We start from the raw sequence: 24,988 nt of genomic DNA, 5'->3' as shown, positions 1-24,988 counted from the left end.
AACCCCAACTGCAGCACAAGTTCAACATTACCGTCTTACTTTTGTATCCTATGCCAAGAGATACAAAACTAAGAATTTTGTTTTCCTTTTGCATATTTAGAGATTTTTAATTATGATTTGTGCTGAGATCCATTGCTGTAATCTAGGCTCAGCAATCAAATTCACCTGAGCAGAGTACTGAAGCTACTCTCGATACTGGTGGGCAGTTATAAAGTATTTATCTTACTTAGTTAAAACACAAGACATATGTATATAAGCATCAAACTTTGTATGGGATGTGACCTATCCACTGATTTCCCTCTCTCCCCCTCCCCCACCCCACCCCATCACCTCCCTTCTAAAGCTGGTGATTCATACTAGGGCACTGTTTCATCAGTAACAGCAGCCCTACAATATCCTGCAGCAAATGACAGGTGAAGCTGAGCAGTGAGTCCCTGAGGCTATTTGACATCACAGCAGAACCCAGTCACTGTCCTCACCCAACAATCATATGTGCCAAGAGTCAATAGATAGCAATCAGCAGTACAAATATTAGCCATTTTTTTCACTTCCTAACCAGTGGATATGGAGGTCAACCTCTGTCCTGGCTTTGATCAGCTAACTCCGTGCAGAGCAGGAATCTAACCTGGGGCATTCCTCATTAAATGGCTCAGTAGCACATTGGCCAGTGCATTTACACACTGAGCCATTTCAGAATTTCCAGTTTTTTTTTGTGGATTTTTACCTGCCCAAGCTGGTCATCAGAAGCAGCAGGCTGTAGATGGGAATAAGTGATAATTAGGACATAATAAGAACATAAGAATTAGGAACAGGAGTAGGCCATCTAGCCCCTCAAGCCTGCTCCACCATTCAACAAGATCATGGCTGATCTGGCCGTGGACTAGCTCCACTTACCCGCCCGCTTCCCATAACCCTTAATTCCCTTATTAGTTAAAAATCTATCTATCTGTGATTTGAATACATTCAATGAGCTAGCCTCAACTGCTTCCTTGGGCAACACAGATTCACAACCCTCTGGAAGAAGAAATTCCTTCTCAACTCGGTTTTAAATTGGCTCCCCCGTATTTTGAGGCTGTGCCCCCTAGTTCTAGTCTCCCCGACCAGTGGAAACAACCTCTCTGCCTCGATCTTGTCGATCCCTTTCATTATTTTAAATGTTTCTATAAGATCACCCCTCATCCTTCTGAACTCCAAGTGAATGGTGGCAATCGAATATTTGAGTTACAAAGGTACTGTCAATTTTTACTGGAAATATGTAAAATTATCATTGAGAGACGTACCCCCAAGAGACACCCGGTTTATGTCAGCACTGACAAGGAACACATGGTTTCGGCACTTTGTTTTTAAAAATTTGTTCCTAGGATGTGGGCATCACTGGCAAGGCCAGCACTTATTGCCCATCCTTAATTGCCCTCGAGAAATTGGTGGTGAGCCATCTTCTTCAACCACTGTGGTCCTTGTGGTGAAGGTACTCCCACAGTGCTGTTCAGGAGGGAGTTCCAGGATATTGACCCAGTGACAATAAAGGAACAGCAATATATTTTCAAGTCAGGATGGTGTGTGACTTGGAGGGGAATTCGCAGGTGTGGTGTTCCCATGCATCTGCTACCCTAGTCCTTCTAGATGGTAGAGGTCCTGGGTTTGGGAGGTGCTGTCAGAGTAGTCTTGGCGAGTTGCTGCAATGTATCTTGTAGATGGTACACACTACAGCCATGGTGCGCCGATGGTGGAGGGAGTGAATGTTTAAGGTGGTGGATGGGGTGCCAATCAAGCGGGCTGCTTTGTCCTGGATGATGTCAAGCTTCTTCAGTGTTGTTGGAGCTGAACTCATCTGGACAAGTGGAGAGTATTCCATCACACTCCTGACTTGTGCCTTGTAGATGGTGGAAAGGCTTTGGGGAGTCAGGTGAGTCATTTGCCACAGAATACCCAGCCTCTGACCTGCTCTTGGAGCCACAATGTGTGTGTGGCTGGTCCAGTTAAGTTTCTAGTCAATGGCAACCCCAGGATGTTGATGGTGGGGGATTCGGCGATGGTAATGCCATTGAATGTCAAAGTGGAGATGGTCATTCCCTGGCACGTTTGGCTCAAATGTTACTTGGCACTTGATCAGCCAAGCCTGAATATTGTCCAAGTCTTGATGCATGTGGGCATGGACTGCTTCATTATCTGAGGAGCTACGAATGGAACTGGATACTGTGCAAATCATCTGTGAACATCCCCACTTCAGACCTTATGATAAAGGGAAGGTCGTTGATGAAGCAGCTGAAGATGGTTGGGCCTAGGACCCTGTCCTGAGGAAGTCTTGCAGCGATGTACTGGGATGAGATGATTGGCCTCCAACAACCACAACCAACATTATAACAGCAAACAGCTGTTTGGTTTCAGGATGAATATCACCTTTATTTACCAGCATCAATTGGATACATCCCAGACACATCTATACAATCACTGGATCCAACAGTATCATACCTGCATTGGCATCATAGTGGTCACCGGCAAACCTACACAAAAAAAATATTGCATTCTGCAGTAAAGTGGCCTCACATCTGATTGCTGCTGTCATTACATTTACTGGTTTATAGAGGATAACATACATATAAGAGGGTGTTCCAAGACAGTAAAATATTGAGGGATTGGAATCTCAGTCCTGAGGTGTGTTATTGTCTTATAATATGCTATAGACGGTGTGCTACAAATTCAGGTCTGCTGTAGATATCTTTGTGTTCAGTGACATCATTCACTTTTGTAGACCTTTTAGTATCTTACTTTTATGGCAGTTGGCTCCTATTTCTCCAAACCTACTTGCACAGGATTGTAACACAGTGTAACAATAGCATCCACTTGTAACCTGAACTGGATAATGGGTGTCTTTTGCAGGTGCACTTCTTCAAATCGCTCCGAAGGCAGATCAAGCAAACAACTCGCCAGATGAGGCATAATATAAATCAGTAAGTTGCTTTATTGCACAGTAAAATGAACATACAAAACGACAGTTATGATCAGTTATTTAATTCGAACAGTACAACTTATATTCACGTAATATCGCAAAACGAAGAACAGGCCACTTTCCCATAATGGTGGGACATCTAATTCAACTTAAATAAGATCATTTCCGACTATTCTCTCCTGTACTTCAACCTTCTCTCAGACTTTGACCAGCTCACATTTCAATAACCTCTACATTACTGCCCATCTGTTTTATCGCTTGTCAAAAGCTATCTAGCTAGCTTACTATCTACCAATTCAAACCCCTTCTGTTTTAAAGTTTTATGAATGCATTTCAAAAGACATTTAAAGTAGCTCTATTAACCAATCCTTCCTGTGGAAAAATCAAAAGATTGCAAAGCGCAACACTGCATTATTCTTACTCTGTGAATTCAAGCTCCACTCCAGGATTCGAACACATCTAGGCTGACACTTCAATACAGTACAGAGGGAGTGCTGCATGGTTGAAAGTACTGTCTTGCAGATGAGACGTTAAACCGAGGCCTTGACTGCCTGTTTAAATGCATGTAAAAGATCCATAACATTTTTCAAAGAGAAAAGCACCTAAATTGATCATTCACCTCATTGCTGCTTGTGGAACCTTGCTCTGTACAAATTAACTGCCATGTGGGCTTACAAAACAGTGACTATACCTCAAAGTAATTCATTGACTGAGGCGCTTCGAGATATCTTGCGGACATAAAATATTAAATATAAAGGGAAGTTCTTTATTTCCAGAGGATCTCCCATAGTGTTGCTCACGTTGAGTTGGAGGATACACTGTTTTGCTATCCCCATTGCCATATAATAGTACCCCCAATGGCAGATCTCATCGTGCTGTGCTGCCGGCATTGATGTGAAAGGCAAGTTGAAAAAACTAAAAGCCTCTTTAATATTTGAGCTAAAAAGCAGCTCTTAGTTGGCCAAGACACTTAAATATTTAAAACTATATATTGGCATAGTATTTTATGTTCTTAAAACAGATTCCAATTGATTAACACGCTCAGTGAAAGCCTAATCCCTATGGCAGGACAGCAAGGAATGAGGTTGATTGGACTTCGGGGTTGCCGTATCGGGTCATGAGTTCCAATGTGGGATGGGGGTGAGGAAATCGGGGGTAAGCTTGAAGCCCAACCACTACTTACAAGCATATAAAACTGAGAGGGGAGAAAGGAGTGGTAAATGGCTGCAATGCCAATCTGGTGGCCAAAGATGGGTGAAGCAGATAGCCCAGGCACTAGGCTCCAGACCAGAGAATGCAGGGCAAGCAAGGATCAAGTAGGACCAAAATCATTAGGTGGCCACAAATAGATTACACAGGTGGAGGGAACCATTGCATTGAGTGGGTGACATTTGGTGTCCCAAGAATTGGCATTTAAACAGTTGAAAAATAGAGGCAATCACCCAAAAATCAGTTGAAAGAAACAAGATAGCAGGAGGACCTGGGTGACTTGCACAGTTCCATTTTGCAGCAGGAGGCCTCCAAGCATTGCATGACAGGGAGATACAATTTTCCCATTTTAAATTGTTGATAAAGTATTCTAACACGACACTGGCATAAAAAGCATAATTCAAAAGACACAACCCAGGAAGAAAGCTAAATGGGGGTGGGGGGGGATGTGCATACCATCTACAAGTTAAGAAAAAGAACGAACTTGCATTTATTCATGACCTCAGGAAGTCCCAAAGCATTTCACAACTGTTGAGTACTTTTAAAGTGTAGTCGCTGTTGTAATATGTAGAAATGTGTCAACCAATTTATGCACAGAAAGGTCCCACAACCTGGTTGATCAGTTTTTTGATGGTGCTGGTTGAGGGATAAATGGTGGCACTGGGAGAATAACTCTACCATTCTTTGAAAAATACCATGGGATCTTTTACACGCACTGGAGAAGCCAGACAGGACCTCGGTTTTACATTGCATCCAACAAGGGGCACCTCTGACACCCACTTCCTCAATACTACATTGAAGTATCAGCTTGATTTTGTTCTCAAGTATAAATCCAAATTTACAGCTTCTTTACCATTTTTGAAATTTTACAATAGATAGGATATTATTGCTTAGGTTCAAAAGTAAATTTATAGCGAAAGCAGTGGGTTTTAAATGGTCAGGCTCTCTTAGGTAGCTGATGTGTTATGTTTTTTTGGAATTCACTAACCTATTGGAGGAAATATACCTTAAATAAAAACTGAGTTCCTTTCACCGTTTAACAATGAAACTAAGTCAAGGCGTAGCCAGGTTTCAGTGTTTGTTTTTAACCACTTTGCCCTTTTGCCAGTGCTTATACCCACTATTAAAATTTAATAGAAAAGCAAAATATTATTTAAATGGAGACTACAGAATGCTGCAGTACAGAGGGATCTGGGTGTCCTCATACATCACAAAAAGTTAGTATGCAGGTACAGCAAATAATCAGGAGGGCAAATGGAATGTTGGCCTTTATTGCAAGGGAAATGGAGTATCAAAGTAGGGAAGTCTTGCTACAACTGTACAGAACATTGGTGAGACCACACCTAGAATACGGTGTACAGTTTTGGTCTTATTTAAGGAGGGAAATAATTGCATTGGAGGCAGTTCAGAGAAGGTTCACTAGGTTGATTCCTGGGATGAAGGGGTTGTCTTATGAGGAAAGGTTGAGCAGATTGGGCCTGTACTCATTGGAGTTTAGAAGAATGAGAGGTGATCTTATTGAAACATAAGATTCTGAGGGGGCTTGACAGGGTAGTTGCTGAGAGGATGTTTCCCCTTGTGGGAGAAACTAGAGCTAGGGGGCATAGTTTCAGAATAAGGGGATGAGGAATTTCTTCTCTCAGAGGGTTGTGAATCTATGGAATTCTCTACCCCAGAGAGCTGTGGAGGCCGAGTCATTAAATATATTCAAGGCTGAGATAGACAGATTCTTGAACAAGAGGGAAATCAAAGGTTACGGGGAATAAGCAGGATGTGGACTTGAGGCCAAGATCAGAACAGCCATGATCTTATTGAATGGCGGAGCAGACTCGAGGGGACCATGGCCTCCTCCTGTTCCTATTTCTTATGTTCTTAATATCAGATAAAGTAGTGAAAGGAAGTTTGAGGATGAAGCGCTTGTTAATGAGTTTGAATCAAAGAACAGGAGCTAGATTGAATTTGAAGCCAGGCTGATGGATTGATTCGGAGCATACTGCTAAGAGATTGTAGAAATTCAATCTAAAAAGATAAGAATATTAGTCAACTGTACCTTTTATCCTCTATATTTCTGTGGGGTTTTATTAGCATTACATAAATTACACTGATGGTGTATGGGTGTATGTCTGGTCACATTTTATTAGTTATAACCTAAAATCAGGAATCTTTTATATCCTCACGTTAAACCATTACAACAAAATGATGCATCGGAAACCCCTGCATTAGATAATCAAGTTGCTGTAAGACATTAAATGAGATACAGCATTAAAGAAATCACCGTGATAACTAGAATTGGTCCAGGCTAAGTGCACTTACAAGGGGTAAATAAAAATCACTCAATTTCTAGTGCCAAAATTTCCAAAGCCATGCATGACCCAGAAGGGATTACCAATCCTATGGGGGTATTAACATCTTCCCAAAAAGCATTTGAGGACTGAATCGATTAGAAGTGCTCTGCATAGGCATGCAGCTCACGGAATTTCAAGAAAGGGGTCAATATCTGGAAAAATGTTGTCCTGGTAAAAATGCAAGGAATACCTATGTAGTCTGGTGCTCCATTAACATCTTGCAATCTGCATTAACCAACTGCAGATAAACACTTCGATCCTTCTGAAACATTACCGTCATTGCGCTTCTGGAACCTTCTGCCCCTCAATTTCCTCTGACCCCACCGCTTTTTCCAATCTTACCCCTTGCCATGTTTTCACTATCCCCTCTGACCTTCCCCTCGCTCACCATGAATGATCAGTCCTCAGCAAAAGTCTCTGCTTCATTCCCTTTACACCCCCATCTCAATGAATTTCAAGCTCGGCACGCGCTGAGCTCTTTCATTATGGAGCACTTCTTCCGTCACCTTCGCCTCCGCACCCACTTCTACGGCCAGGAGTCTTCAATCCATCTCAGAATTCTCGCTCTACCCAGACCCCTCCCTCTGGCCTCTTACCCGCTTTAGATCTTTGCTTTAGGAATTGCCGATGTGATGTCGGCAGTCTCAATTTCTCTGCTCCCCTCACTCACTCCAACCTATCTCCCTCTCCGCTCTCTCAGATACAACCTTGATATTGTCAGTAAATCTGCTCACAAGAGTGGCACTGTTGTTGTTTGGCGAACCAACCTCTATCTTGCGGGGGCTGAATGCCAACTGTCTTACACCTCCTTCTACCACCCCCTCGAACATGACTACTGCCAAACATCAAGCCATTGTTTCCAAGACTGTCACTGACATCATCTCCTCTGGAGACCTTACCTCCATGGTTTCTAACCTCAGTCCCCCAACCCCCCAGCATAGCCCGCTTATACCTCCTTCCCAAGATCCACAAACTGGACTGTCCTGGTAGAACCAGTTTCAGCCTGTTCTTGCCTAACAAAACTGCATTCTTCCATTCTCGACTATTTTTTTCCCCTTGTCCAGTCTCTTCCTACCTACATCTGCAACTCCTCCGATGCCCTCACTTCAAGTTTCCAGTTTCCTGGCCCTAACCGTCTCCTTTTTATCATGGACGTCCAATCTCTCTACACCTACATCCCCAACCAGGATGGCCTGAGGACTCTCAGCTTCTTCCTTGAATGGAGGCCCAACCAGTCCCCATCCACCACCACCCTCCTTCGCATGGCTGAACTTGTTCTCACATTGAACATCTTCTCCTTTGACTCCACTCACTTCCTCCAAATGAAATGAGTTACTATGGGAGCCTAGCTATGCCTGCCTTTTCAAGGGATATGTGGAACATTCTTTTTTCTCGCCCTACTCAGGTCCCCTCCCTCATCTCTTTTTCCAGTACATTGATAACTGTTCCGGTGCCAATTCCTGCTCTCACCCCAAACTGGAAAATTTCTTCCACTTTGCTTCCAATTTCTACCCTTCTCTCGCTGTCACATCTCCGACTCTTCCCTTCCCACCTCGACTTCTCTGTCTCTATTTCCATCCATTTCTCGGGATAGGCTATCGACCAATATCCACTATAGATGGTTAAACATAGAGTGAAAGGAAATCCCATTAAAAATGAGTTAAACTGTCTGTACAGAAATGCACATAGTGTCTGTAATAAAACAGGGGAGCTGGAGGCAATCATGTATTGGGAGGAACCAGACATAGTAGGGATTACTGAGACATGTCTACAGAAAAATCAGGACTGGGAATTAAACATTGCACGGTATAACATATTTAGAAAAGATAGAGGGGGGGAAAAGAGGAGGTGGAGCAGCTTACTTATTAGGGATAACATAATGGCAGTAGAAAAAAGGGACACAGCTATCAGCAAGACAAAAGTAAAATCCATATGGATAGATATACAAGATAATAAAGGATCAATCACACTAAGAGGATGATTTGTTACGCACTTAACCTGCTCTGATAGAAAATATTTTTAGTCTGCAGACCACCGAATAGTGGAAGGGAGGTGAAGGAAGAAATATGCAGGCAAATTAGGGAAATGAGTAAAAAACATCATAATAATAATCATGGGGGATTTCAACTACCCCGATATTAATTGGACAGAAGAGGTAGGTAATCATCATCATAGGCAGTCCCTCAAAATCAAGGAAGACTTGCTTCCACTCTAAAAGTAAGTTCTCAGGTGACTGCACAGTCCAATACGGGAATTACAGTCTCTGTCACAGGTGGGACAGATAGTGGTTGAAGGAAGGGGTGGATGGGGAGTCTGGTTTGCCGCACGCTCCTTCCGCTGTCGGCACGTGATTTCTGCATGCTCTCGGCGACAAGACTCAAGGTGCTCAACGCCCTCCCGGATGCACTTCCTCCACTTAGGGTGGTCTTGGGCCAGGGACTCCCAGGTGCCGGTGGGAATGTTGCACTTTATCAAGGAGGCTTTGAGAGTGTCCTTGAAGCATTTCCTCTGCCCACCTAGGGCTCGCTTGCCGTGTAGGAGTTCCGAGTAGAGTGCTTGCTTTGGGAGTCTTGTGTCGGGCATGTGGATGATGTGGCCCGCCCAACTGAGCTGGTCGAGTGTGGTCACTGCTTCGATGCTGGGGATGTTGGCCTGAGCGAGAATACTGACGGTGCGTCTATCCTCCCAGTGGATTTGCAGGATCTTGCGGAGGCAGCATTGGTGGTACTTCTCCAGCGCTTTGAGGTGTCTACTGTAGGTATCCCTACAGTATAGACAAAAGGTAGGTAAAGGGGCTAAGGGAAAGGAGTTCCTACATTGTATAGAGGACTCCTTTCTAACCCAATATGTAAAAAGCCCAACATGGGAGGATTCGCTATTGGATCTAATAATGGGGAATGAACCAGAGCAGATAAGAGAAGTAAAAGTAGGGAACATCTAGGCAATAGTGACCATAATATAATACGCTTTAAGATAATAGCGATGGCATAAGTATGATGAAAACCAGGTTAATAGATTGGAGAAAAGCTGATTTTGAAGGACTGAAAATAGAATTTGGGAAGATAAAATGGGCAACAATATTCGCAAACAACGGTGCAAACAATGATGTAAAACAACAATGGGAAACATTTAAGACGGTGTTCAACAGAGTTCAGGAAAAATATATTTTGCTAAAAGGAAGAAACAAACTAAACACTAATGAGACTCCATGGATGAATAAAGACACAAGGGAACAATTGATGGTAAGGCGAGAAGCATATATTAAGTACATAGACAGCAGAGAAGTGCATAATAAGAGAGGATACAAAAGGATTAGGAGAGAAGTCAAAAAAAACAATTAGGAAGGCAAAGAGGAACTATGAAATTAAATCAAGGAACATAAAACAAAATAGTAAAATATTTTACAGGTACATCAATAAAAAAAGGAAGATTGGGATGGGAATAGGGCCTTTAAGGGATAGACAGGACAATGCCACAAGTAATGATAGGGAGATGGTAGAAATATTAAATCATTATTTTGCTTCGGTATTTACCAGGGAGATACCCAACATTGGATGATGAGATGAGTAATGAGATAAATGCATTTAAAATAAAGAAGGGGATAAAACCCTTGGTCCAGATGGATTGCATCTACGCATTTTAAAAGAATCTAGGGAGGAGAAAGCAGAGGCATTACTACACATATTTAATAATTCATTCAAAAAGGTGTAGTACCAGAGGACTGGTGGATGGATAACGTAATACCTATATTTAAGAAGGGGAATAAAACATGTCCAGAGAATTATAGACCAGTCAGCTTAACATTGGTTGTAGAAAAAATAATGGAATCCCTACTAAAGGAGAGAATAGAAGAATATCTAGAAAGGAAAAGTAGAATAATGAATTGTCAGCATGGATTTGAAAAGGGAAAATCTTGCTTGACCAACCTCATTGAATTTTTTGAAGATGTAACAGAGAGCGTAGACCATGGTAAGGCAGTAGATGTAATTTATCTAGATTTTCAAAAGGCCTTCGATAAGGTACCCCATAAAAGACTAATGAATAAGGCCAGGGAATGCAGAGTCAGGGGACAAGTAGCAGAATGGATCGCTAGCTGGCTTCAAGACAGAAAGCAGAGAGTGGGGTAAAGGGTAGCTATTCACAGTGGCAGAAGGTGGGTAGTGGTTTTCCACAAGGATCAGTGCTGGGACCACTGCTGTTCACAATTTACATTAACGATTTAGACTTTGGAATCAAAAACACAAATTCTAAATTTGCAGATAATACCAAATTGGGGGGGGGCGGGGGGCAAATAGTCAATACTGAAGAGGACTGCAACAAATTACAGGAGACATTAATAAACTTGCAGAATGAGCAAATAATTGGCAAATGAAGTTCAACAGAGATAAATGTGAGGTAGTACATTTTGGTAGGAAGAATAGTGAGGTCATTTATTAGTTGGAGGATGCGAGTCTAGGTGGGGTAGAGGAACAAAGGGATCTAGAAGTACAAATACATCAATCACAAATTTGTGCCACAGGATAGCAAGGCCTTAAAAAAGCAAACCACGCACTAGGGTTTATTTCTGGAGGGATAGAATTGAAAAGTAGGGAAGTTATGCTAAACCTGTATCAAACCTTGGTTAGACCACAATTAAGAGTACTGCGTGCAGTTCTGGTCACCATATTATAAAAAAGATACAGAGGCACTGGAGAGGATGCAGAGAAGATTTACAAGGATGAGAGCAGAAATGCGAGTGTATACATATCAGGAAAGGATGAACAGGCTGGGTCTCTCTGCAAAGGCTGAGGGGCAGCTTAATAGAGGCCTTTAAAATTATGAAAGGTTTTGATAAAGAGTGGATACAGAGAAATATTTCCACTTGTGGGGAAGAACATAACTAGAGGCCATCAATAAAAGATAGTCACCAAGAAATCCAATAAGGAATTCAGAAGAAACTTATTTATCCAAAGAGTGGTAAGAATGTGGAACTCGCTACCTCAGGGAATTGTTGAAGTGAATAGTATAGATGCATTTAAGGGGAGGCTGGACAAGCATATGAGGGAATAGAGGGTTATGCTGCTAGGTTTAGATGAGGAAAGACGGGAGGAGGCTCGAGTGGAGCATAAACGCCGGCATGGACTGGTTGGACCGAATGGCCTGTTTCTGTGCCATATATATCCTATGTAAATAATTTGTTTGGCAGATATTAAATTAATAAAATAGAGAGGTTTTATTTATTTTCTGGCTCAAATTTTTTCTTCAAAGTCTGTAATATGTGTATGTATAAAGTGCAATCATGGTCCAACTGCTGCAAATAACATGAGGATAATTAATGCAGTGAAGGCATTTGACGTGCTGGGCAAAAAGTGAATAATGTGTGTGTGTGACGTACAAACTAATCAAATCCTGGAAGTTTCATTTATGTGCTGGCTCAATGCTTTATTTCAGAATCTGTGCAATATGTGCATATACACTAAACAGTGCCTCAATTACATAATGCAAACATGGAAGTAATCAATTAATTCGGACAGAGCATCTGACCAAATCGCAAATTAAGTAATTTGTTGTCCGCAAAGTAGAACTAATGAAATCTTAGAGGTTTTGTTTGTATGCTGCCACAATACTTTTCCTCAAAGTCTGAATAAATATTAAATTAAATAATAATCCCCGAGTGTGCAAAACAGACAAGGAAATAGTTAATTGAGAGTGCCCTGATACAAGTCTTGAATTCCCATATGCAATGCCACTAGAGATCAACTAATAATATTAAAAGTCTTACACGTAGCACTGCCGCACACTTTCCATAATACTTTTATGTAAGGCACCGAATTATGAACAAATTTATGCTAGCACAAATGGTCAGGTCATTCTTCCCACAGTTAACTCCCCTCAGTCCATTTCCTCAAGAGCTGCATGACACAAAGAAGTTAAAAAGCATTAAAATTAAATGAACAGCTCCAAGCTGGATATAAAATGTAGGAAAGTTTATTAGTTTTAAAACAGTGATTCTTATAATTAGGGTCTCTTGACGTAATATGTTACAGATGCAAAAGTGTTCCAGCTCATTTCCTCCAATAACATATCCATTTCACAATATCTACAAATTCTTAATTGACGAACAAAATCAGAGTCCTCGGCAACCTGAACTCTAACTGAACCCACCATTCACGAATCCAGAGCAATACCTTCTATTCTTAAAGGGACACACATCTATATTCTATTTTACATTGCATAATTATAAAACAGCACATCCTCTGACTTAGCTCCACGGGAGCCAGTCATATATATAAGAGCTGTATTACGTTCTTCCATTGATAGTTGCTATTTTATCTCACCTCCACAGCACGAAAGGCTTTGATGAGCACTTCCTCCCCAAAAACTTAATATAGTTACAGTAAACTTCTGCACAATTTCCTCCATTGAATCAAACTTCCAATCATGCGCATAGTAACCAAAGCGGTTAGCATTTAAATACAAAGTGCTTACCTAACTTCAATTTGAGTTTTTAAAATTATTCTATTTTACAGCATGCAATAAATAAAGTTGGAAATTGGTATTAGAAAATGTTCGCAACCCAGTACATATTTTCGATTAATAAACCAGGTAACATGCTTACCTTTGGGCATCTTCCGTATAATGTTAAAAACTGTGCTCTTTTCAATTAGTTCTTTTGCTCTGAAAAAGTGCATGGCTGGTGGGAATTTACCAGTTTCCATTCCATCGGCTATTTCCTTTATTTTTACTTTCTTAAGTAGATCATTAACCTGGAGTTCTTTTTTGGTCGACAGCAGATTGCCGCCTGTAGATTCGAACCACTCCAATTTCATCAAACGATCTCGGTCGGCCGGAGTTGGAAACGTTCGACACACAGCAAATAAACAAAAGATTGAAATCACAGCTGTCTCTTTTTTGAAATTTGCTGTATTCATTTTCCCCAAAAAATGGCCACACGGCCGTGTACAGTACTCAGTCAGTCAAAATCAAGTAAAACACTAAACGCACAACCAGTTGGAACTTCAACCTAAGCGATTAAACTCACAGAAAGAAACGCGACTATTATTTTCGCTTCCACAAGCAACTCACGCTTCCCCTTTTACGTGACAGTTGAGATAACGCGGTCCTTATTTATCTGATCGAAACTCGCGTCGGCTGGGGGGGGGGGGGGGTCACTTTTGCATCTAGATGGCCCTTACAGAAGGGGGGGGGGTAACCTTTTAAATGTGTACATCCTGCTGATCATTGGGGAGTTGCAACTTTTGAAGGATTAAATGCATTGAATATTTTTTTTAATGTTTTTTTTAAGTTTAGATTTTTTTTTGGGGGGGGGTTAAAAAAAAGTTTATGCGGACACACAAAGACGGAGCAAAGCCTTTAATTGTGAGCTGGGTCAGTGCCCCGTGGCGCCCGTCACCGAGGGAAATGCAGACTGCCCGGCGAGCGAGCCCCGCGTACCATGCCAACAATCGCTTGGAACGCTGCGACAGTGGCGATGGAACCCGGCGTCACCCGAAGGAACGTTCGCACAGCTGTGCCAAGAGTTGCAATCTTAATCAAAGCCCGGGGTAGCGGGGGGGGGAAGAGACTGAGTTACAGAACCATTCAGGGCAGCTCACCCACCCCAAAAACACATCCCATTCAACAACTTGTTATTAAAACACCGCGGGGCAACCAAAATATAAAGTCCCCCGGCCCCCCACCACCTCAACAATAACCCACCCGCTCAGCCCATTGGCTCGCCCCCCTCCTCCCCAAGAGACCGAATCGTCACATCCTGTGGAAGGCACCGAGCCCTCGCACTATCCCGCGGGGGTGTTGCAGCCGAGCCGCCGCTCAGAAACATCCATTGTCGCCACCACTGGCCCGGCCTCGGTCTCTCAGGTGCACAGGCGGTGGTTGCGCGAAGCAGGTCCTGGTCGTAAGCTGCGGCTCGGGCGGGTTTCCGGCAGTAATGTCCCAAACGGCGAGCGGCGGAGTTTGGCCGTGCCTCCCTCCGGTGTGCTGAGGAATTGGAGCGCTCCCCCCTGTTGTTGCCTGGCCATCTGTTCCTCGGTGAGAATGGGGCTGCTAGATTGTTACATTATTACACACGCACGCTTGCACTGACTGAGGGAGAGTAGCAGTCTCGGCCATGGCAGGCAGCGCAGCCACTTATACCCAGCACATTTCGTACACCAGTCGCAATTAGGAGACTGGAAGGGGGGGTAAAATACACAAGGAAAAGAAGTTCGAGGAAAACTATATCTCATGTGAAAAGGGGAATTTGATGCCATTTAAAATGTCCGAGGAATGTCCATCTTCGACCGTTTCGGTGGAAGAAATTCGTTCTTGGTGGGAAGTACCCGCCATCGCACACTTTTGCTCATTATTCAGGACAGCATTTGGGCTCCCGGACTTCGAAATTGAGGTAATTTTATTTTTCCCTTGAATGAGTTCCGAGACTCTCTTTTGCTGTAAATTGTTCCATTGCGTTTCTAAGCCCCTGTCATTTGAAAGAGTTTAAAGTTTGTGATCATGTGGATGCAGGATGTCAATCTCGCCTCCCAGCTGCTGGCTGGATTCTATTGTGGTTCTAAAAGCGCTCGATTGCAGTCAGTGATGGGCCAGTGCGGACTTTAATCATCGATCTTTGCCGTTAAAAAACATTGAACGTTTGTCTCTACTTAAAAGTTGAATAAAGTTTGCATCTCTTCGATGGGGAGGGAGAGGACATGGTGTGTTTGTTTAGTAAGAAGGAGCGTGTCTCCCGATAAGGTGCTGCTGCTCTTCATGATCTGCTCTGCCACACATCCATCACAGCGATGGCATTGTTAGGAGAAAGAGCCACATGCTGCTGGCAAAGTTAGCAGTTTGCCCGTTTAAACTACATTTCTGGAACAAAAAGCCCCGGAAACGCGTATATTTCCCTCAACTTTAAAATGTGCATTTTAACACAAACATGATCTAGAATTGGATTAATGTGCGTTTCGCATATAGCTTGATTTATCGGTGAGGCGTTAAATATTTCGTTACATTTCGCCACTGTCGGCAGAAAATAAGTGTAACAAATTAAACTTGTGGTGGGCAATGTTATATTCGATATCTGGTATCCAGGGTTTTAAAGAAAACAGTACATTCGTTAACGCTGTTTAACGGGGGTTTTAAGTACCGATATTGGAAGCGAAATTCAGAAACTCATTCTGTTTGAGGTTAAAATTAAACAACTGCATTTACCCCGCTCTTTCCGATTTCTCCTCCTTTTCCCCTTGTTGTTCGGTGAACCTATTGTTTAAAGCTCTTTCCATCGGAGGGAGGGGAGTTGAAAGAACATTCAGAACGAATGTTGTTTGCTTGTGATTCTCGGAGAAGTTTTTGTTTCGATTTTTTTTGAAATCCAAATAAAATGTATTTTTTTGGGTCGGTATTAAGTTGCAAGCGAAAAATCAAATCATCGAATGGAGCTGGTGTCTCCGGTGTGATTTTTATCGTCGAATGTATGTTTAGTGTGCGGCATGTTCTGTAGCTTTTCAAAACAAAGCTGGTACTTCTCACCGAATGCAACCCTGAGCAAAATTCAGTGCACCTTGGTGTGTTTAACGATGTGTCAAGCAGCCACCAGCTGGGCTGCCTATGTTTGTAGTTCATATTGAGGAATAAGTTTGTTGTTCGTTTCTGAAATGCAACAAGTTGTTTATTTTCTTAATCTCCTTTAGCATTATAGATTTCCAGTTTAAAAATACGTTTCGTGCTGTGTTTTTGCAATTTATTGCAAAAGAAAATTCCAGGAATTCGTTAACCCGTTTAAGACTCGGGGGCCCATTCCTAAGATGGAGTGACCAGTTCCATTTTATCTTTAAGGATATCTTACCTTTTAACCTCCCGCTGCCCTCCTCCCTTTCGGCACCCCCTCCCCCGAAATCTGTTCACTGGTTTGTTTGTTTTCCATCTCCCGTGCTTTCCCTAAATAGTGCACCCATCCGTACCTCCATGACAGTTTGTATCCTGACACTTTTCAAACTGTTTACATTGTTTTGGTTGTGGGCCTAGTAAAATTGCAGTTTTACATAGAAACATAGAAAATAGGTGCAGGAGCAGGCCATTCAGCCCTTCTAGCCTGCACCGCCATTCAATGAGTTCATGGCTGAACATGAAACTTCAGTACCCCCTTCCTGCTTTCTCGCCATAACCCTTGATCCCCCGAGTAGTAAGGACTTCATCTAACTCCCTTTTGAATATATTTAGTGAATTGGCCTCAACTACTTTCTGTGGTAGAGAATTCCACAGGTTCACCACTCTCTGGGTGAAGAAGTTTCTCCTCATCTCGGTCCTAAATGGCTTACCCCTTATCCTCAGACTGTGACCCCTGGTTCTGGACCTCCCCAACATTGGGAACATTCTTTCTGCATCTAACCTGTCTAAACCCGTCAGAATTTTATATGTTTCTATGAGGTCCCCTCTCATTCTTCTGAACTCCAGTGAATACAAGCCCAATTGATCCAATCTTTCTTGATAGGTCAGTCCCGCCATCCCGGGAATCAGTCTGGTGAACCTTGTGCGTGTTCATCGTGATTTCACAGCTCAGTTTTCAACCGTGTTGCTGTCCTTGGTAGCAAATGTGTTTTTTGTTGTTTAATACATTAGTCACTTTGGTACATTTAGCATGCAGTTTGAATAATCTTGTGTTGGGATTGATGAAGATTTTATTTGTGTTACCTTTAAATTAGGTACGGTAAACCCAGTATCAGTTAAACTGTAATATTTTAAAACGTTGATATAATTTAGAGACAAATCTTAGTCTGTTTTTCCTTTTCCGATCACATCAATTTGTTTTCTTTATGTATAAACATTGTGATAGGTACTGGTGGTTTACACCAATGAATGAGTAGCACCAACTGCACAAGTGATTCATATTCATAAATCATTGGTACCCACCATACTTTGTATCTGTACAGTACAAGCAGCATGTCATTTGTATTATTAAGGTAGTTTAAATGCTGTTTTGTAGATGCACTTTACTATTCTGGCTGTGGAATGGTACCATTGTGAGGCTAGGTGATACAGTCCTACATTATGTGCTGATTGTGATGTAGTTCTGGTGCATTTAGCAGACCTTTGTGAAAAGCTGAAATGTTTAAAATGTTTAGGTGGTCACTGACATGAATTTTCTACTGCACATCTGGTATGCAGTAGTTTACTTAAGAAATAGTGATTTTTGCTTCAAAGGTTCCTGTTGCGAGTGACAGTTAGTAAATGCGTTGCCTTATGTAGAACAGACCAGAATGACTCCAGGTTCAATTCCTGGTTTATGCTGAGTCACCTGACCTCAGTTGTGACGACAGTTGGCACACTACAAAATTGGCCTGAATAGTTTAAGTTTCGTGTGTGAATGCGAAGTGAAAATAAGATCTGCCTCCGGTGTGGTGCTCACACATGAAGAATGGCCATTTAGACAAAACACCAGAAGGTGCTTGGCACCCATGGAACTGTACACCAGCATGACTCAGTGCCTTCAGGAAAGAAGGGGGGAAATACAGTACTTCATACTGTAGGCATAACTACTGTAGGCAATTCTTTAAGTGTGTCATAATATAATGCTTAATTATTTAAAGCAAGTCATGAATGAGGAGGTATGTGTTTGCCTAGTGGTAAAACTCACTCCAACTAAAGTACCGCAGTACCCAGCTGTACTGAAAGAGATAAATGTAAACCTTTGAGTATATTATTGTCACTACATTGCAAGTTAGCTTGTAGAATTATTTTCTGTAACATGAGTTCTTACTGGCAGCTTTGAGGCCAAGTTGGTCCATGTGTTTGGACGGTTTACAATAATTTTCATCGGATCAAAATCCCAGCTCTTAATCTGATGACAAATGTAGTATGAAGAACAGCTCTATTCCTAGCACAGTTTTACCTTTACAAACTGAAGAATGAGAACCATTTTATGCTTTGGGTCTGGTACAGATATGTTTCCATATTCCTTAAACAGAGTGCTTCCAGGTTTATTTTTTACTTCCCATTTTATAAATTAGTAAATGTGTTCTCTTTAAAGAAAAAATAATAAAAACGTTACTATACAGTATTACAAACCATTACAATCTCATCCATTAATTTTTAGCTCCATTATCCATATATCTGAGGATAAATTGTGGGCATTAAATTATGGCCCAATTTTAATCTTAACATTTGCTAATTCTTTTGTGTAAACTAAAAATTAGCACAATTTCCTCTGTAAAATAGATAACTGCCATTGTTTATTACATTTTAAACTAAAATGCTGTAATAGATCAGCTGCCAGTTTTATATATTTTGTACTTTTAAACTATTATAATGTGCTTGTTACTGTTTGGAAAGAGATCGCCAGTAAAATTAGTTCTGAAAATAAACCATGTGGTGTAAATATCCTGACATCTGCCGTGTATATTTTAAAGTACATATGTTAGTAATGTGCATCTAAGAATATATTTTGGCCAAGTATGCAAAGACAAAAAAATTATGGAGATTTTAAATTTGTGACCATTCACTTGTGATCATAATGGTTTGTGGATGTAAATTTAAAATTTTGAAATTTTTTTACACTCTTTTTAATATGCCTGATTAGAAATGTATGGCGTTTCATAAAATGTCAAGTTGGCAGAAATATGTACGGCAACTGCATAAAGAGGCTGAGAGGAAGCCATTCCATTGTAGAAAGTTTGCAGTAGTCATCGAAGCTAGATGATACTTAAGAGTTGTCATTATCCAGAATAAAAGAGGATATTTGTTTTGTTTTTTAAATTAAATGCATTAATATAAATCAATTGAAAATGTTACTTTACTTCAGCAAATATTCTTTTAAATTTATTGTTTAGTACATTGCATTGATGTAATAATGTGGTGTGTCACAGAGGAGTTGGATTCAAATGCACATTGCGTAGTGGGTTCTCAATCTCAGCCAGTCTTCTGGGTTGAAAAAAGGTGCTTTACCACAAGGAGAGAAAGCAAAAATGGAAAGTGACTTAACAAACCCCGATCTACGTAGTCACTCCACAGTGTTTCTAAAGAATGCGATGTGGTAAAGGGAATGGTAAAGCAGTTTACATTTTGTAAAAATGCACAGTAGCTCAATTTAAAAAAAAAAAAACATAACATTTAACTAGCACTTTGAATGTAGAAAAATGCCCTGAAGGTGTAATGGAAAAAATGGACACTGGGCTAAAGGAGATTGGGAAGATGACCAAACACTAGGTGAAGCAGATGGTTCTTAAAGGGGGTGGGGGAATCAAGTGCAAGAGGCCTAGGCAGCTAACAGCATGGCTACCAGTAGTCTAGTCTGGCGAGTGGAGAGAAGGATACACAAGAGGCTGAAGTCGGAGGAAGAGAGAGTTTGGGAATGTGGAGGAAGGAGGTTGTAATGCTGGAAGAACAAGGCCATGGAGGGAATTAAACACAAGGGTGAGAATTTTAAAATTTGCAAGAGTGGGAGACCAGCAGACTGGCAAGCATATGGGTGCAGGGCAGGATATAGGCAGCAGAATTTTGGATGAGCGGTTGGTAGTAATTTTCCTTTCCAAATACTTGTACCACTGTATCGAATCAATCCATCCCAAGAAAAAATACTTTCAGGTCACAAAAAATGCAATTTCTAGTTAAAATAAAATTTGAGCATGACTCAATGTTTCGGGTAAGAAATATGCACGCTAATGGGCAGTTATGCAGATTGGCAAGTCAGTACTTCAGCACTGCATTTAACTGACCGAACGACTCTCGCAGGCGCTGGTTATGGTGGTCTGGAGGGCAAACCAAGCGCTGTGTGCACTCTGCATCTCGGGGTCATCGAGGGTCGCCAGGTTGGCACTGAGGCGCTGGCTGTATAGGGTTCTCTTAACTGGGGCTTTTGAGTGCCCCGGCGTTGATTTTTCTACAGCAATGCTTCTGTTGCCGTCGCCGCTTTGGAGCAATATTAATGTTGATGGAATGGATTAGGCGGTGGTCCGTCCAGCAGTCGTCGGTTCCTGTCGTGGCGCGGGTGATGCGTGCATCCTTGTGGTCCCTTGCTAGGATGATGACGTAGTCGACGAGCAGGTGCCAGTGCTGGGAGCAAGGGTGTTGCCACGATGCCTTGTACTTGTCCCTCTGGCGGAACAAGGTGTTGGTGAGGCTTCAAATCTGGCACCAAGCTTATGGTCTACAGGGCTGTAGTGATATCCACCCACCTATATGGCTCAGAGACGTGGGCCATATACAGTAGACACCTCAAATTGCTGGAGAAATACCACCAACGCTGCCTCTGCAAGATCCTGCAAATACATTGGGAGGATAGATGCACCAACGTCAGTGTTCTCGATCAGGCCAACATCCCCAGCATCGAAACACTGACCACACTCGACCAGCTCCGTTGGGCAAGCCACATCGTCCGCATGTCCGACACGAGACTCCCAAAGCAAGCACTCTATTCGGAACTCCTACACGGCAGGCGAGCCCCAGATGGGCGGCAGAAATGTTTTCAAGGACGTCCTCAAAGCCTCCTTGATAAAGTGCAACAGCCCCACCGGCAACTGGGAATCCCTGGCTCAAGACCGCCCTATGTGGAGGAAGAGCTTCCAGGAGGGCGCTGAGCACCTCAAAACTCGGCGCCGAGAGCATGCAAAAAACAAGCGCAGGCAGCGGAAGGAGCATGTAGCAAACCAGATTCCCCGCCCAGCCTTTCCTTCAACGGGTTTGTCCCACCTGTGACGAGACTGTAATTCCCGTATTGGACTATACAGTCATCTGAGAACTGAAGTGGAAGCAAGTCTTCCTCGATTTCGAGGGACTGTCTATGATGATGATGACTGCATTTAAGCGAAAGAGAGGAATATGTATATTGGAACACAGACGGTAGGAATGCTACCGGAAGCTAATCTGCATTATTTGCAAAAAAGGTGCAAATTTATCTTTTGTGTTATATTGAAGAGGAAAAAAAAGAAAAACCTTATGCTATGCCGAGGACTTTAAAACAATTTCCATTATAAACTGATTACAATTCAGTTTCTGCAAGTGTCCTTTTGAATCTTGTTTCTGCAATATAGTGCATCTTTTGGAGTATTATTTCATGCCATCTGATCTATAACCCTGGCTTTGAAGGAGATTATGCACATTTTTGATGGATCAAATTCAGCTCTGATCAATAATGATCTGAATTGAATTTGGTGAAACATATAACTGAGGCGTTGCGTATTCCAGTAGAATTATTAAACCATGTTCAAGAGTGCTATTTAACAGGTTTGCTACGCTTAGAATTAGTTTAGTTTATTTTCCATTGTTTTCCTCTGAGATTTAACTATATTTTAGAAAAGTCACTGCTGTAAACAGCGTGGAATATCCAGATGTGTTGTGGATAGAGTTTACCCAAGAGTATTGAGCACAATAAGGGTAATGCTTGATAGCAAGCAATGGAGGTGTGAAACACTTTGTCAAAGGCATTTAGATGTTTGACCATCTGATAGTTTATATTTATATATGTAATTAATTAATTTTTTTAAAGAAAATATTTTGTGTATTGTAACTGAATGTTGAGCTGTACAGCAGGTAGATACTAATTGACTGTGTTCAGTTGGCTTAGGTGTTCCCTTGAATTGCCAGATTTGTAGTCGATTAGTCATGACCGTGAACGGTGGTTAGTCATTGAGGTGTTTTGTAGTGCTAACACTGACTGTGTGACACGCTGGCCCTTATGTTCCTTTTATTGAGTAGAACACACATTAACTGGCGTCTCTTGACAGTTTATAGTAACCAAAGCTCCACTTTTCTGGCGCATGGCCAGTAACTAAAAGACAACCAACTATCGTATTCAAGATTGAGTGATGTTATTTTAACTTGTTGGTTTTCAATACATATAAGGATGAGCTGAAATATCAACATTATTTTTTAAAGTACTCGTATGCTTTTTTATTTTTCAGTAATTTGTTTCTTAGCTCCTAGAGGGAAGATTGTTATGAATTCTTCTGCCAGTTTCTCCTGTTTAACCTTCATGTATCGCCAACTTTCGTTTCATGAAACTTCAAATGAATTGATTTCCTTTGAATCAATACCTGCTTGTAGTTGCATATCTAAACAACAACTTGCATACACAAACAAAGGATAGCATGATGTTTCAGAGTGTCAGTGATCAATACATCATGTCACCTCAATCCAAAACCAGGATGTGAATGTGCTCAATAGCTTGAAGGACCATGAAAAACAGTCGAGCTTTGCATTGTCAGCTGAAGTACATAGAGTATGTTACTGCTGCCACTTGTCATCCAGTAGCTTCATTTACACACAGTCCAAAGTTATTTCTAGTATTCTCTCGTTGAAGGGCATAAAAACAAGCCACTGTTCAAAAAGCATGACATCTTTCCTAGAGATTTACATATGCATTAGTAATTATCGAAATAATCAGAATTATCGAAAGTATATCGGCAGGTTAACATGTTCTTCATCTCTTTCCCCCCCCCCCCCCCCCCCCAAAAGAAAGTCAGTTTAAATGTTGGTTTGGTAACTCTTGTTCTTGTCATGCAGCTTGATTACACCATTGATGAAATATCCTAGTTATTTTTATTTTATTTATAGGTGGGCATGTGTAGATAGTGAAGAGTACTGATTATTTACAATGGGTCAGTTTTTCTAGACAGCATAGTCACTAATGCAGATACACTGAGAATTTTTGAAGTTAAATTGCTCTGTACCACTGGGCTTTCCTCCTGGTTTAGGCTTGGATGGTTTACTCAACATGTACCATAATTAATACAAATCCTATTTGTCCAGCATAATTACTGTGGTGACTTGCAGTGTGAGAACCAAACTGACCTCGGCTGGCTTGGCCAAGAGTGCAGTGCCTTTCTGCAGCTGGACTTGCTGAGCTTTTGAGGAACCTGTGTGAAAACCACTTGTATGTTCAAAGGTAGAACTTAATCCTGCAAGTGTTGCAGTGCAGCAGCAATAAGCAGTTCAGGAGCTCTTTTATTTAACATCCGCAACTTTATTTTATTAGCTGGTGTGCGCAGCTTTTCAATGAAAGGAGGCTGCCATAAAAGTCTTTTTAAATTGAGTCTGGATGAAATGGTCAGCAATTTGCTAACTCAGTAACTATTGTAGCATAAATGAGGTTTGCTCGGGCTACATTTTTATTTATTGTTTCTCTGGTTGAAGTGTAATACCTGTATTACCTTTTTATAAGTTGAAGTTTGTGTAATTGAAGGAAAATGCTGCATATGGTTGAATATTAAACAAACTACAGCCGATTTAAGGAAGTTTACCGAAAACCCTATAACTTGAAGTTTCCAGTGAATTAGTGTTATCTTCATCAATTAAATAATTCTAGTAATCAATCACTACTTGTGCAATGCAATTCATGGGGTTTGTGTGAAGGGCAGTTTCAAATCATAGACATTGGTGGAGGGCATATTGATTTTGCTGTTAAACCTTATTGAAATTATTATACCGTAACATGAGTATTGTAACTTTGGTGAATTCAAAGCGTCATGTGCACTGAAATTACCAGCTATAGGCAAGCTAAATTTCCTTTCTGAATTTTCAAACTGGAGTAGGATGTTAACTTAATATAGATTACATGTAATGAAGGCACACTGCCAAATGGTCAGTGAACTGTTAAGATTGTTTAGTCTATATTCCATAATCTGAACCCAAATCTTCTGGTAAAATATTAGAATTGGTTCAACAGTTCAATCATTCAAAACAAAGTGAACACGACATGTGCTTGGGTTCATGTGTGTGTGTGTGTGTGTGTGTGTGTGTGTGAGAGAGAGTGGGGTGGGGGGGGGGTGTGTGGTGTGTGGGTGGGGGGGGTGTGGGTGGGGGGGGTGTGTGTGGTGTGTGGGTGGGGGGGGTGTGTGTGGTGTGTGGGTGGGGGGGGTGTGTGTGGTGTGTGGGTGGGGGGGGTGTGTGTGGTGTGTGGGTGGGGGGGGTGTGTTGGTGGGGGGGGGGTGTGTGTGGTGTGTGGGTGGGGGGGGTGTGTGTGGTGTGTGGGTGGGGGGGGTGTGTGTGGTGTGTGGGTGGGGGGGGTGTGTGTGGTGTGTGGGTGGGGGGGGTGTGTGTGGTGTGTGGGTGGGGGGGGTGTGTGTGGTGTGTGGGTGGGGGGGTTGTGTGTGGTGTGTGGGTGGGGGGGTTGTGTGTGGTGTGTGGGTGGGGGGGTTGTGTGTGGTGTGTGGGTGGGGGGGGGTGTGTGTGGTGTGGGGGGGGTGTGGGTGGGGGGGTGTGTGTGGTGTGTGGGTGGGGGGGTTGTGTGTGGTGTGTGGGTGGGGGGGGGGTGTGTGGTGTGGGGGGGGTGTGGGTGGGGGGGGGTGTGTGTGGGGTGTGGGTGGGGGGGTGTGTGTGGGGTGTGGGTGGGGGGGGTGTGTGTGGGGTGTGGGTGGGGGGGGGTGTGTGTGGTGTGTGGGTGGGGGGGGTGTGTGTGGTGTGTGGGTGGGGGGGGTGTGTGTGGTGTGGGTGGGGGGGGGTGTGTGTGTGTGGTGGGTGGGGGGGGGTGTGTGTGGTGTGTGGGTGGGGGGGGGTGTGTGTGGTGTGTGGG

General features: G+C 42.3%; 2 protein-coding genes across 2 annotated transcripts in view; one reads left to right on the top strand and one right to left on the bottom strand.

Annotated features, from left to right (window-relative positions):
• Positions 1-14,166, bottom strand: part of ada2a (adenosine deaminase 2a) — a 99,102-nt gene extending 84,936 nt beyond the window's left edge. The window contains exon 1 of the mRNA XM_070900424.1: positions 13,103-14,166. Within this exon, the coding sequence (XP_070756525.1) occupies positions 13,103-13,415 (313 nt within the window). The 5' untranslated portion in view covers positions 13,416-14,166. The remainder of the gene's footprint in view (positions 1-13,102) is intronic.
• A 169-nt stretch (positions 14,167-14,335) lies between these two features.
• The window catches only part of cecr2 (CECR2 histone acetyl-lysine reader), a 146,829-nt gene continuing 136,176 nt past the window's right edge, over positions 14,336-24,988 (top strand). Inside the window, exon 1 of the mRNA XM_070901642.1 lies at positions 14,336-14,890. Coding sequence (XP_070757743.1) covers positions 14,750-14,890 — 141 coding nt within the window. The 5' untranslated portion in view covers positions 14,336-14,749. The remainder of the gene's footprint in view (positions 14,891-24,988) is intronic.

The sequence above is a fragment of the Pristiophorus japonicus genome, chromosome 15 (genome assembly GCF_044704955.1).
Source record: "Pristiophorus japonicus isolate sPriJap1 chromosome 15, sPriJap1.hap1, whole genome shotgun sequence".
Lineage (NCBI taxonomy): Eukaryota > Metazoa > Chordata > Chondrichthyes > Pristiophoridae > Pristiophorus > Pristiophorus japonicus.
Note: the sequence above shows the minus strand (reverse complement) of the source record. Positions and strands in the feature narration are given on the sequence as shown.